This window comes from Polypterus senegalus, chromosome 12 (assembly GCF_016835505.1).
Source record: "Polypterus senegalus isolate Bchr_013 chromosome 12, ASM1683550v1, whole genome shotgun sequence".
NCBI lineage: Eukaryota > Metazoa > Chordata > Cladistia > Polypteriformes > Polypteridae > Polypterus > Polypterus senegalus.
In genome coordinates this window covers 156,802,237-156,817,519 of record NC_053165.1, presented here as the reverse complement: position 1 = coordinate 156,817,519, position 15,283 = coordinate 156,802,237, and the positions used below count along the sequence as shown (strand labels likewise).

At 43.3% G+C, this 15,283-nt stretch overlaps 1 protein-coding gene across 1 annotated transcript in view; it reads left to right on the top strand.

Annotated features, from left to right (window-relative positions):
- The first annotated feature begins 3,379 nt into the window (after window positions 1–3,379).
- rasal3 (RAS protein activator like 3) overlaps window positions 3,380–15,283 on the top strand; it is an 89,614-nt gene continuing 77,710 nt past the window's right edge. The window contains exons 1-2 of the mRNA XM_039770422.1: window positions 3,380–4,253; window positions 11,951–12,072. Of these exons, the coding sequence (XP_039626356.1) occupies window positions 3,656–4,253; window positions 11,951–12,072 (720 nt within the window). The 5' untranslated portion in view covers window positions 3,380–3,655. The remainder of the gene's footprint in view (window positions 4,254–11,950; window positions 12,073–15,283) is intronic.

Here is a 15,283-nt window from a genome sequence, read left to right as displayed (position 1 = left end):
TCTCTCAGCACGCTAGGTGGCAGCCTTCCTGGGCAACAGTACCTGTACAGACACCCGCAAGGCACACTGGGAAGTGTTGTTCCATAGGGCAGCCTGCTGCCAGGGGTTGCTGCAGAGATTAATCATCCCCACGTTTTGAAACTTCTGATTGACCTGGAGAATTGGGTTATGCCATAGCACTGGAAGATAAAACAGACCACTCAACCTTATCCAGGCAAGTCAGAGTTGGGTGGAAAAGGACAAAGCTTACCTGTAGGAGTGGAAGGAGAGAAAGAGAGAAGAATAGCGTTGTGTTTGGTTTATGCCATTTTTTTAAGCCTTTGTGCAAGGCTAAACCTTTCATTTCAACTGGGACTTGTGCCTGTGTTGTTGTGTCTGGGGTGCTGCAATGCCCCCTTGTGGTCACAGTCCTTAGATTAAAAGGTTTAAGAACCCCTGCTTTAAATGACACCAGTTTCCAGTTAAAATAATTGTGAGGGGTTCTTAGTATGTTAAAAAATGTTTACTTCTCTACAGTTTCTTCTGTGCAATTTTAAGAATAAGTGGTCAGATTCCATTCAAACTACTATGAAACAAAACTATGAGCCTTTTAAAAAGCACCTAATGGGACTTAACACTCAACTTCTTCTTTATGTACCTTATATAAAGGACAGAAACATAAGGTGGGTTACAATAAAAACACAAAGCAAAACTAAAGGAATCTTTGTTGTATCGTACCTTTCTCTATGGGGACTTGTGAAACTCAAAAGTATCTTGGTGATCAGCATTAAGCAGTGACAGGCATTCAAATCAGCAAAATGACAAGGGGACCCACATTTTTGCACATTTGATTTAATTTCATATAATTAAATACTGCTTGACTAAAAATTTTTGTTCAGAAAACACCGCAGTGCTCAGATGTTCCTAGGAAATGAAAGACATAGCACTGTTATCTTTATTGTTGAAAGGAGAGTCAATTATCATGCAGCCTGAGAGGGGTTCCCAAACTTTTTCAGATGACTGTAGAATATCATGTATATCTGATGTATAATTACTACAACTAACAAAGAACTTTCAACCTGCCAGGTAGGACTCAAACCAATTTAAGACCATGCCAGAGAGGCCCACCCATTGACTAAGGTGATTTCTAAGAATATTGCGATCAATGGTATCAAATGCGGCACTCAGATCTAAGAGGATGAGAACAGATAAATGACCTCCATCTGCATTAACACACAAGTCATTTACTACTTTAACAAGTGCAGTTTCTGTACTGTGATTTGTTCTAGATGGATAGATAGATAGATAGATAGATAGATAGATAGATAGATAGATAGATAGATAGATAGATAGATAGATAGATAGATAGATAGATAGATAGATACTTTATTAATCCCAAGGGGAGATTCCCATACTCCAGCAGCAGCATACTGATAAAAAACAATATTAAATTAAAGAGTGATAACAATGCAGGTATAACAGACAATAACTTTGTATAATGTTAACGTTTACCCCTCCGGGTGGAACTGAAGAGTCGCATAGTGTGGGGTCTCCTCAATCTGTCAGTGGAGCAGGACGGTGACAGCAGTCTGTCTCTGAAGCTGCTCCTCTGTCTGGAGATGATCCTGTTCAGTCGATGCAGTGGATTCTCCATGATTGACAGGAGCCTGCTCAGTGCCCGTCACTCTGCCATGGATGTCAAACTGTCCAGCTCCGTGCCTACAATAGAGCCTGCCTTCCTCACCAGTTTGTCCAGCCGTGAGGCGTCCCTCTTCTTTATGCTGCCTCGCCAGCTCAGCAGCATATAGAGGGCGCTCATCACAACCGTCTGGTAGAACATCTGCAGCATCTTATTGCAGATGTTGTAGGACGCCAGCCTTCTAATGAAGTTAGAAATGACCTTTCTTACACAGAGCATCAGTATTGGCAGTCCAGTCCAATTTATCATCCAGCTGCACTCCCAGGTATTTATAGGTCTGCACCCTCTGCACAGTCACCTCTGATGATCACGGGGTCCATGAGGGGCCTGGGCCTCCTAAAATCCACCACCAGCTCCTTGGTTTTGCTGGTGTTCAGGTGTAAATGGTTTGAGTCGCATCATTTAACAAAGTCCTTGATTAGCTTCCTGTACTCCTCCTCCTGCCCACTCCTGATGCAGCCCACCATAGCAGTGTCGTCAGCAAACTTTTGCACGTGGCAGGACTCTGAGTTGTATTAGAAGTCCGATGTATGTTGGCTGAACAGGACCGGAGAAAGTCCAGTCCCCTGCGGCGCTCCTGTGTTGCTGACCACAATGTCAGACCTGCAGTTTCCGAGACACACATACTGAGGTCTGGCTGTAAGATAGTCTACGATCCATGGCACCAGGTGTGAATCTACTCCCATCTCTGTCAGCTTGTCCCTAAAGAGCAGAGGTTGGATGGTGTTGAAGGCGCTAGAGAAGTCCAGAAACATAATTCTTACAGTACCACTGCCTCTGTCCAAGTGGGAGAGGGATCGGTGTAGCATATAGATGACGGCATGCAAACTGCAGAGGGTCGAGAGCGTGGTGGACCTGTGGCCTCAGCTGGTGAAGCAGCAGCCGCTCCATGGTCTTCATCACCCGTGACGTCAGAGCAACAGGACGGAAGTCATTCAGCTCACTAGGACGTGATACCTTTGGGACTGGGGTGATACAAGATGCTTTCCAAAGCCTCTTCTGAAACCCGACTGAAACTTATCAAGAATGGCAGGTTTATTGAGGTGGTCATTTAGCTGCATAATGACTGCCTTCTCTAGGATTTTACGAATTTTAAGAAAGGCAGGTTAGAAACGGGTCTACAATTTTCAAAAGCAGAGGAGTCAAGATTATTTTTCTTGAGCAGGGGTTTAACTACAGCAGTCTTAAGACAGTCTGGGAAGACCCCCGTATCTAATGACGAGTTTACTATGTCAAGAATACTATTAGTTAGCAAACCAGATACTTCTTTGAAAAAAAACTTGATGGTATTGGGTCAAGGACGCAGGTGGAGGGTCTGAGTTGAGAAATGATTTTAAGAAGAAAGATGGAAGATCAGTGGCCTCTGCCTAGTAGGGCCTATTTCACTATTGTACTGACGTCCTGTTAGTCTCCTGTGCACCGTTTCTGATGGGTTTGTGAAACGCATGAGGTGTAATTGCATGTGAGCTAAGAAAACATAATGGTGATGTACATCCTGACTATTTTGCACTGCCGCAATGTGATGATGATGCAAGAAAAAAAAAGTGTAAGAAGACACTGCGGTTTCTAAAGAGCAACATCCTAAATCGTTGAGGGCAACTCGCACAGCTTCTGCTGCTCACTGATTGGCTAATTTGAGAAACCAGATCCTGCGCTGTTTCCTGTTGTAAAAATAAAAAAAGGTAGAAAAACAATTTAAAAAGAAAAAAAAATTGTAACTGCAAATGCCACAGACAGAGCACAGGCTGCAGTTTTTTTAGGCAACAACGAAGAAGAATTGAATATCTGTCAATCAAGGAAGTGAAAGATGCTGGCAGACAAAAAGACAAAGAGATAAAACTTGTGAGCAGAAAGATAGAAAGAAAGGAAAAAAAAAAAGTAAGAGAATAGCAGAGACTTTATCCAATCCAGCAAAGTTTAATATTTAAGGGGGCAGCCCAGTGGGGCTGACGTGAAACGACCGCCTACGAAATAAACATGGGCACGACTTCTGATGCCGAGTTAGTGGAGAACGACATGCAGAACTCTGAAACTTCCAACTCACCAATCAAGATACCAATGGGCTCTTCAGTCTCCAGTGAGGATGACTCCCCACTCAAAACCTACAAGTGGCACACGGGCATGAAGCAGGCAATTGAAGGATTAAGATCTGAAGGGTCAGCTGGGGACAAGGAGGCCCACAAGGGAGCCAGCAAGTGGAGCAAGATGAGCAACTGGCGCAAGGCCTTCAGTGAGGAAGCTGCAGCTGGTGAGCACGTCTCAGCCAAACGCCTTAAAGACTCACCAAAGAAAGTGGACGACCTCCATGGTGTAAAGACCACTGCAGATGAAAAACCACCTCGCAAATCACCATTCAGGCGAGCGCTGTCAGAGCCACCGGGCTCTATGAGAATGGCTCTGACCAAGGTCAATGAGCAGCCTGTGGGAGCCACAGAAGAGCAACAGAGTCCCACCGAAAGGTCCAATCAGAAAACAACGGTCCTCCGAAAGTACCTTAGGTCAGTCTCTCAGAGGTTCAAGAAGCCCAGAGCTGCTGAAAAGAAGGAAACCCCACAAAAAGAAGATGTAATGAAAGGTAAGGGCAGCATGATGTCTTTCCCCTTGCATGCCGAAATGAATGAATAAAGTATTGTGTGCCAGTACATGGCAAAGCAAATCATATGTGAAATAATATGAAAAAGAGCAACCCAAGATAAATGCAGCTGCAAGCATTTTGGCCAACAGGTGGCACTGCTTGCTATGCAGAATATTGATGGGTACTGTGCTCAGATAGAGAATTAAATTCTGAAAATAAAGGGTAAAAAAGCAGCTTCTGAAAGGAGTTCATTGCTAAAAGGCACGTATAGATAAAAAAAATCAGCCAGTACCAGACAGTTAGGTGTGACAGCGTTTTCAGGTAACCTTCAAAACACACTTATCCTTCAGATTGTTGGAACTGCAGCACAATAGACAGTATTCATATGCATACAGGTTGGGTGAAGTTTGGGGGTCCCTGCAAGTCAACTTATCATGCTTGCTGGTATACTCACTAGATGCCCATGATATATCGCAAAGGACTTAGAGGGTGGGTAGCACGGTGGCGCAGCGGGTAGCGCTGCTGCCTCGCAGTAAGGAGACCAGGGCTCACTTCCCAGGTCCTCCCTGCGTGGAGTTTGCATGTCCTCGCCGTGTCCTCCCACAGTCCAAAGACATGCAGGTTTAGATACATTGGTGATCCTAAATTGTCCCTAGTGGGTGTGTGTGTGTGCCCTGCGGTAGGCTGGCACCCTGCCTGGGGATTTGTTCCTGCCTTGAGGCTCCAGCAGAACCCCATGACCCTGTAGTTAAGATATAGCGGGTTGGATAATGACTGACTGACTTAGAGGGTCATAGATATCACCTATTATATAGCCATAAAACGGATATTAAGATATAAAATTAGACCTAACAGAAAATCAGTCATTACATAACTCGATGGCAAAGCATTTATGTACATCTAAGGAATTTCAGACGTCTAATCAGCCTTGGCCTTCTGCAACTAGGATCTGCACTTTCTAAGAAAGAGCTCATGAGAATGACTGATTTATTTAAACTACTATTAGACTATATTAGCTCAATCAAACTAATCTTGATTAGGGCTAACTCATCCAAGCAACTATAGGCCAGTGAGCTTAACATGCATCTCAGGAAAATTAATGGAAAGAATTATTAAGGATAAGATTGAGCAACACCTGGCAAGGAAAGGAGTTTAACTGGACAGTCACTGAGGGGTCAGAAGAGGGAGGTCGTGTTTTACTAACAGGCCGGAATTCTATGAGGAGGCAACAAAAGGATACGATCAGAGTGGAGCAGATGAGATTATTGATGTGGACTTTCAGAAAGCATTTGATAAGGTGCCACATGAGAGGGTGGGCATCAAACTAAAAGAAGTGGCAGTTTAGGGTGATGTTTTTACATGGGTGCAGAATTGGCTCAGGCACAGGAAGCAGAGGGTGACGGTGTGAGGGACCTCATCAGAATCGAGTGACGTTAAGAGTGGTGACCAGCAGGGGTCAGTGTTGGGGCCGCTGCTATTCTTAATATTTACAAATGATTTAGATAGAAATATAAGTAACAAGATGGTGAAGTTTGCAGATGATACCAAGATAGGCGGATAGGAAGATAATTTGGAATCTGTTATATCATCACAGAAGGAGACAGAAGCAGACAGGCTTTGGCAGATTTGGGGCAGATGAAATTTAATGTCAGTAAATGTAAAGAATTACACATAGGAAATAAAAATGTGAGGTTTGAATAGGCAGTGGGGGTCTGAAAATCGAGAGTCCACCTTATGTGAAGGATTTAAGAGTCGCAGTGGACTCTCAGCTATCGACTTCCTAATATTATATAGAAGCCATTAAGAAGGCTAACAGAATGTCAGATTATATATAGCGCCTTGATGTGTGGAGTACAAGTCCCAGGAGGTTCTGCTCAGGCTTTATAACACACTGGTTAGGCCTCATCTTGATTGCTGTGTGCAGTTTGGGTCTCCAGGCTACAAAAAGGACATAACAGCACAGGAGAAGGTCCAGAGAAGAGCAACTAGGCTGTGTGACAGGCGCCTGGCGTCCATGCCCAGCTGGGACGCCCCTGCACACTGTATTCAGGGGGAGCAGCCCTGGACAGTGCAATACCCCCAGGGACGCTAGATGGCCGCCCCCTGGGCTGGTGTAGTGCCTCAGTTTCCCACAGGGCTCCCTGGGAATTGGAGTTGGGGGCAGCCCTGCTGGGTCCCGCAGGTACCGCCAGGGGGTGCTGTGTTTGGGACTCCTGAGCCCGTGTGGGCAGCAGCTTCATCACACCTGGAAGTACTGCCGGATCTTGGGGATCAAACACCTGGAGCACTTCCAGGTGACCTATAAAAGGGAGCCAGCAACCACCACTCATCGGCCAGAGTCGGGTGGAGGAGGACACGGTTGCGAGGGAGGAGTGGTGGTGCCAGGGAAGAGAAGAGTGCTTGTGCTGTACTGGTGTTTGGGACTGTGTTGTGGCTGGGGGGAGTACGGGGAAGACGTGCCCTCCAGCTGAAGAATAATAAAAATCCTTTTATTTTACACGTGCCTCCCGTGTCCAATCTGTGTCGGGTCAGGCGCTATATAGTGCCTTTCACAGCTGATTCCAGGGCTACAGGGGATGAATTAGGAGGAAAGATTAAAAGAGCTGAGCCTTTAGAGTTTAAGAAAAAGAAGATTAAGAGGAGACCTGACTGAAGTGTTTAAAATTATGAAGGGAATCAGTTCAGTGGATCAAGACAGTAACTTTAAAATGAGTTCATCAAGAACACAGGGGCACAGCTGGAAACTTGTTAAGGGGAAATTTCACACACACATTAGGAAGTTTTTCTTCACACAAAGAACGATAGACACTAAAATTAACTTCTTTTGATTTAATTTTAATTGACTTGGTTTTTAAGAAATGTTTCCTTGATTTTCTGTTCTACTGTATCTCCTGGTTATTTACTAGAGTTCAAAATAACTGAACGCTCATTTTGTATCTGATGTTCACTACAATTATCGGTGTTGATATGTTTAACATTAGGAAGTTTTAATTTACACAAAGAACGATAGACACTTGGAATAAGTGACCAAGTAGTGTGGTGGACAGTAAGACGTTAGGGACTTTCAAAACTCAACTCAATGTTTTTTGGAAAAAATAAGTGGACAGGACTGGCAAGCTTTGTTGGGCTGAATGGCCTGTTCTCGTCCAGACTGTTCTAATGTTCTTGAACCCCTTGATAAGTGCTATAGCGGCCTGAGTGATGGTCTATAAGCCAAAAGACTGCTGGTTCAATTTTCTTTGGAAAGCTACTTTGTGAAATATTAAAAGAAATATAAAAGCAGCCATACTGCAATGGCACAGTAATTTAAGATAATGTTTTATTAAGTAAGGTGCTATATGGACAGGTGGGTCTAGCAAGTAAACCTCAAGTCTGCAGGTTAAAACTCTTTCACTAAGTCACAGTGTTGACCCTGAGTAAGCCATACTCCCTGCTGGTGTTCACAGTGCAGAAACGCAGAAACAAGTGAACTGAACTTCTGAACTTCACTGGAGTGGTTTCTGCTAGAAAATTTGACATTACATGAGTTGAATGGCCTAAAAGTTAACGTATTGGAGCACAAAGCACAAAACTGCAGATTCAGTCACCACTGATTCACTATGTGGGACTGAGTGAGTCCATTATTGATAGAAAAATGGAATTAATAGCAATGTCCCTGCAAAGTGTCTTTACATAGTTGCTATACTAAATACATAGTAATAATATCCATCCATTATCCAACCCGCTATATCCTAACTACAGGGTCACGGGGGTCTGCTGGAGCCAATCCCAGGGCGCAAGGCAGGAAACAAACCTCGGGCAGGGCGCCAGCCCACCGCAGGGCACACATACACTAGGGACAATTTAGAATCACCTAACCTGCATGTCTTTGGACTGTGGGAGGAAACCCACGCTAACACAGGGAGAACATGCAAACTCCACACAGGGAGGACCCGGGATTCAAACCCTAACTGCGAGGCAGCAGCGCTATGCACTGCGCCACCGTGCCACCCCTTCAAATTACAATGTAGGAAAAAATAAGATTGATTGACAAAACAATTACAAAAAAAAATAGACTTTCAATACCACTTGTTTATAATCCTTTAAAGTTTAACAATCTGATTATATGTATTCTTATATGGGCACAGCTATTGTGCTATGACATAAATAATGACATAAGGAGGACATGTTTCAGCCTTGTGATAAGAGCAGGAGGACAGACAATATCTACTAACAACTTCATATGGGGTACATGGAGTACTACACAGAAATACACAATTAATCAACCAGTCTTTATTTCAGATAGCGTCTTTCATAGTAAACACCATACCAAAATAATTCAAATACTCAAGGTGCATGAGACATTTTGTTTAATAGCGACTATCCACATGAGCAAGGACACAGACTCACACAAAGAATGAAGATGGCAACCTGCAAACTAAGAAGGGTATTTAGAAATAAAAATAAACCATTACAAGTATAAACCTAGGTATAACTCAGCTACAGGCTGATGTCTTCACTTCATCACTTAGGTGAGGCAGACACTGTCTACTTGTTTGATAAGCATGGCTGTGTATTCATTCTATGGCAATTGTCATTTAGAGGAGAGAGAGAGCTTAGAAGCACACGTTGATACAGCGCATTGCCGCACTCACCACACGACAAACCGACTCAAGATCTCAGATTAGGACCCGAGTGCAGCTCAGATGGAGTGGAACCAGTGTAAGATTTTTTATGGAGGCTAGAATGCCAATTCTGCCACCAACCCCCAAGTTTCTTCTTGCAGGTTGGATGGTGTTTTCCTCTAGGGGGCATTAGCTCCCTGGTTGGAATAAGTTCTTTTTAATTGTGGCATTTTAAGTGACCTGAACTTAAATAGATATATTCTAATGAGGTGATATCCCTCCCATTGTGATACGGCGGCAAATCACATAAGAGAAAATAACTTAGCTTTCTTTAATGACGATTTACGCAACATAACAGACGAGGAAGCCATAGCAAGACTGTTATCGAAGTGGGAGCTCGATGTATACAGTCTGCCATTTTCATCGCTGCACTGGAAGGATTTTCAGAAACAGGTGACGTTATCTCCCATCCGCCCGTCAGCTTCAAAGGTGTGCCAGGCAATGTTCCAAGGCTTTATACTCTTTCTCCATGTGCAGGCCCTTACTTTGGTAAATCATGCCATTACAAACAAGGCAAAGAGAGGATTCAATTTCATGCTGACTCGAACACACAGAAATAGTACAATGCCCATTTTTGTAGTTGCCCCTTTCTTGTCTTCTTGCCTAGCATTTCCCTGTGTGCTAAATCTGGCCTTTACATGTGAGTGGATTTGTAAAATATTTTTTTACAGAGTATAGTGACATAATAAACTTATTACAGAGGGCCTACATGCAGATTAATGTCATACCCAGGACGGAGCAATTGCAGGTTAAGGGCCTTGCTCAAGGGCCCAATAAAGAAGCGTCCCTTTTGGCATTTACAGGATTCAAACCGGCAACCTTCCGCTTGCCAGTGCAGATCCCTAGCCTCAGAGCCACCACTCCTCCCAGCTGTCGTTTATATAACAATTAATTTGAAGTATACAAAGCCTTTTGTGTGACAGTATACAAAAACATACAACGAGCCATTTAGCAATTTTTTGGAAACTGTTTCTTCTAATTCAAGCTATTTCAGAGGTTGAGACTATCCTGGTAACAACTGATTAAAGACTGGTAGCAACCAGCAATGGGGCCTAAGTCTATTACTGGACACACTTAAACAAAAACCCACACTTCAACAATTTCATGTTAGACATCACCCTCACCTGTACGTTTTAAAGGCGTTTGTGGAAAATAAGTAACCAGAAAAGCCCACATTGTTATGGGGAGAATAAACCAACTATACACAGATAATGACTGGGCCAGTGTTTTTCCCCAGGATACTAGAGCTATAAGACAGCATACCTATTACTCTTCTTCTTCTTCTTCTTCTTTCGGCTGCTCCCGTTGGGTGTCGCCACAGTGGATCAGCTTCTTCCATATCTTTCAGTCCTCGTCATCTTGCTCTGTCACAAGCACCATCACCTGCATGTCTTCTCTCACCACATCCATAAACCTTCTCTTAGGCCTTCCTCTTCTCCTCTTCCCTGGCAGCTCTATCCTTAGTACAATTCTCCCAATATACCCCTCATCTCTCCTCTGCACATGTCCAAACCAATGCCATCTTGCCTCTCTGACTTTGTCTCCTATCCTGAACTGACCCTCTAATGTCCTCATTCCTAATCCTGTCCATCCTCATCACACCCAATGCAAATCTTAGCAACTTTAACTCTGCCACCTCCAGCTGTCTCCTGTGCCACCGTCTCCAGCCCATATAACATAGCTGGTCTCACTACCGTCCTGTAGACCTTCCCTTTCACTCTTTCTGATACCCGTCTGTCACAAATCACTCCTGACACTCTTCTCCACCCACTCCACCCTGCCTGCACTCTCTTCTTCACTTGTCTTCCACACTTCCCGTTACTCTGTACTGTTGGTCCCAAGTATTTAAACTCATAAACCTTCACCAACTCTGCTCCCCTCATCTTCACCATCCCACTGACCTCCCTCTCATTCAAACACATGTATTCTATCTTGGTCTTCCTACTGACCTTCATTCCTCTCCACCTCTCCAGGGTCTCCTCGAACTTCTCCCTACTATCGCTACAGATCACAATGTCATCATCAAACATCACAGTCCACGGGGACTCCTGTCTAATCTCGTCTGTCAGCCTGTCCATCACCATTGCAAATAAGAAAGGGCTCAGAGCCGATCCCTGATGTAATCCAACCTCCGTCACTCCTACCGCAGACCTCACCATAGTCACACTCCCCTCGTACATATCCTGTACAACTCTTACGTATTTCTCTGCCACTCCTGACTTCCTCATACAATACCACAGCTCCTCTCTCGTCACCCTGTCATATGCTTTCTCCAGGTCCACAAAGACGCAATGTAACTCAACTCCTTTTGGCCTCCTCTCTACTTCTCCATCAACATCCTCAGAGCAAACATTGCATCTGTGGTGATCTTTCTTGGCATGAAACCATCCTGCTGCTCACTAATCATCACCTCACTTCTTAACTGAGCTTCCACTACTCCTTCCCATAACTTCACGCTGTGGCTCATCAATTTTATCCCCCTGCAGTTACTGAAGTCCTGCACATCCCCCTTATTCTTAAATATCAGCACCAGTACACTTCTAAAACACTTCATTTATGATTTATGCAAATAGTTGATGCAAATGATTTCATTTCAGCAATACAACACTTAGTGTGTGCCCACATATGTAATGTCTCTTCACAAAGTATTTTGAGATAAAAGGTATTTAAAAATAGGACATTCTCTGACGGCTTTGAAAAGCACTTTGTAATCGAACTTAGAGTCAAATATCCACAACCTGTCCTACCATCACTGAGCAGGTCTTGGCCTTGGAAGGGCCGTCAGTCATTTGCTAGTTGTCTACTTAATAGCAGAGTTTATCAGGCACAGTTTTAAGAATGGAGGCCATGCAGACTTTGACTAGTCCATTTCTGAAAGCTGACCTAACTGTGGCAGTGACTAAGGCCAATCTTTATATTGCACACTGCTGAAAATTTCTGCCTGCAGGAAGATGGGATGCGAATCTCAGGAGCTTGGCCTAAAAGCAGATGCTGCCACAACTGACTGTATTTGCTTTGCTTTATTTTTTGCAGAATCCCAGGATATTCAGCTCTCTCCACCACCCTCATGGGCACCCCCACAAGAAGTACCAGTGTGGGACATTAACAACTGTACCCTTCATGATGGGTGCATGATTATCTCCCGTGACGATGAGGTAAATGTCATTTTTTTTGTAATGCAGCCCTGTACTTGACCATGTTATAATTTGAACATGAACCTGAGCTAATGAATTTGAGGTTCTTCAGTTTGTGACAGACACCAAATGCTGGGTGGCATGAGTGCGAGTGTGACCTATTGGATATTCTGCAGAAGTAACAAATGTTTTGCTGTTATTGCTCTAAGAATCATAGTTCGCTTGCAGGAGTGATATATTTGAGATAATCCGAGACAGAGGCTGCGGGCTGAGGGGAGGGGGAAGAGTGATGTCAGGAGTAGAGAGCTGGGCGGGGCCTCCTCACTGTCCTGTGTCACTAATACGCGGGCAAAGCTACGGGAGATGGCTAGTATATATATATACAGTATATACAGTGGTACCTCAGTATACGTTCACTTTGGAATAAGTCCAACTTGGTATACGTCCTGTTTGGAATACGACTCACGTGCTAAAACACCTCTCTCGTGACAAAGCCACGACTGCCCACAAGCATCAGTATGCCAGTTGCTAGCATTCAGTGAACAACCCGTGCTATAACTCTCTGTGAATTTTCACATGATTTTGAGTTTTTCGGGTAAATTTGAATTGATTGTTGAAAAGTATGAAGGTGGTATGCGTATCTGGGACTTGGCTGCCTCGTAGCGTATGCCGAGAACGATGGCATCTACGATTGTGAAAAACAAAGACATTATTAAAAGGTAAATTGAGGTTAAATTTTCATTTATTTCATCTAATTGCTTTTGTATTTATGTATTTTAGTATTAAGCAGTGTTTAAATTATTTTATACAACCCCATCAATGTATTATATACCAATAACAATAGGATTTTTTTTCATGGGAACGGATTAATCATTTTCCCTTTATTTCTTATGGGAAAAATTTGTTTGGTATACGTCCTGTTTGGTAGAAGTCGAAGGATCAGGAATGGATTAAGGATGTATACCGAGGTACCACTGTATATATAAGTACTTACTGTACATGCATTCATACATACACAGTACATATATATATATATATATATATATATATATATATATATCAGGCAATTCGATTCTTCCACCCGATGTACTTAAGTTTGCTTTTATTTGTTTATTGATTGATTGATTGAATGTATTATCTGTCCTTTAAGTCTGTAGTCTTTTTTCTACTTTCTCCTATACAAACTACTGTATAGGGATAGTATTGGAATCGTCCAAAAAATCGATTTCAAGATTTTGTTAAATCTTGACATTTTAGACCTCCCAGAGTCTGAAAATACCAATTTTGGAATTATGTCTGTGTGTGTGAGTGTGTGTGTCTGTGTGTAAACACAATAACTTCAGTACGCTTTCATTTAGGTCAACCAAATTTTGCATACAAGTATTAGGTACAAAACATAAATTTCTATCAACTTTTGGGCTATTACCGCTAACCATAACTGGCACTTTACCTTTTATTCATGCAGCTGCAGAGTCCGATTTATTCAATTCTACTTTTATAATAATTGTTCAATATTTTTTTAATTTGATTTGTTGTTGATTGTTCTTTAATACACATAATATAAAAATGTAATCAATGTCTTGCGGTTTACTCCTCAAATATCCATCCCCATGTCTGAGTATTGGGTATATGAGAAAGTCGAGGGAAGACCATTCCGGATTTTTTTTTTTTTATATAGCCAGTATGTCCCACTTGAGCCCTGCTGTATTTGTGTGTTTGAAATGGACCGATGGGGGTGCTCCATCAGAATGAATACTGCTTTCAAAAGAGGCAGAGATAAGCAAACATCTCAGGATCGGGCCTCACCCCAAACAGCCAAGCCCTAAACTGAATTGACTGGCTTTCCAGACTGTCCGGTCCCAAAATGCTGTTTCAAAAGTTTTAAATGCTTAAAAAATGTCCCTCAGGGGAGAGGATGACCGTAAACTTAGACGAGAGGAGACGAGAAAGTCTATGGGAGACCTCTGATGATTTTTATGTTTATGCTGATGTATGCTTTTGAATTTCCCCCATAAGATTAATGGAGTTTATCTGATCTAATCTAATATGTATGCAGTATATACACACACACACACATAAATATATATATATATTTATTTACAATAACTATTTACACACTATTGCAGTACTTGGTCCTTCGGCCGCCTCCACTCCTCTCTCGCAAGCTCTGTCCACTTCCACCCAACTCCAGCTCCCCGACTATAGGATGGCGGCCTCTTTTATATTCACCCGGATGTGCTCCAGGTGTTCCCTGACGTCCTTCCGGTGGCACTTCCTGGTGTGGCAGAAGTGCCGCATGAGCACCAGGAAACACTCGGAGCATTCATGGAAGTTCCTCCACCAGCACTCCCAGGAGTGGTGGAAGTGCAGACATCCCGGGCTCTATGAAGCTCGGGGCGCCCCTTAGTGGTGGCCATGGGCCCCAATGGGGTTGAGCTTCCATGCTCCATTCCCGTGGTCCCCACACTAACCAGGGCGGTTGCCCCCTCGTGGCTCGGGGAATTTATAGTCCGCTACCTGGTCCTTCCAGGCACCTGGGCTGGATCTGACCCCCAGCGGCCTGCCACAATATATATATATATATACAGTGGAACCTCGGGTCACGAACGTCTCAGAACACGTACAAATCGGGTTAGGACCATAAAGTTCACCAAACTTTTGCATCTGCTCACAACCACACACTCGGGTGATAAACAAGCCAGTTTCCCTTCCGGTTCGTACGCGCCAATGATTTCTGCACGTGTTCAGTCTCTCCCTGTGCATTGTTCTCGGTCAGATGTGCGTGCATGCAAGGTTAGTTTTCTTGGTTGTTTATGGTTATGTTTTTGTATAAATTAAGGATTTTTCAATTTTTTTTCCCTGTGCTTAAAACTCATTAAAAAAAAGTGTTTACAGTGAGCGGTTCGTAAGGCTGTAGCGTGAACTCTTGCAATGTTAGTTTTCTCTGTTCAAGGTTTTCTCAGTGTTATTCAATGTTTTTACATTTAGTTTACTATTGCACTGTGCATTCTATGGTATAATTAATTATATTTATTCCTACAATACAGCCAGCCTTTCTCACCAGTTTGTCCAGACGTGAGGCGTCTTTCATCTTTATGCTGCCTCCCCAGCACACCACCTTGTAGAAGAGGGCGCTCGTCACAACCGTCTGGTAGAACATCTGCAGCATCTTATTGCAGATGTTGAAGGATGGCAACCTTCTCAGAAAGTATAGTCGGCTCTGTCCTCTCTT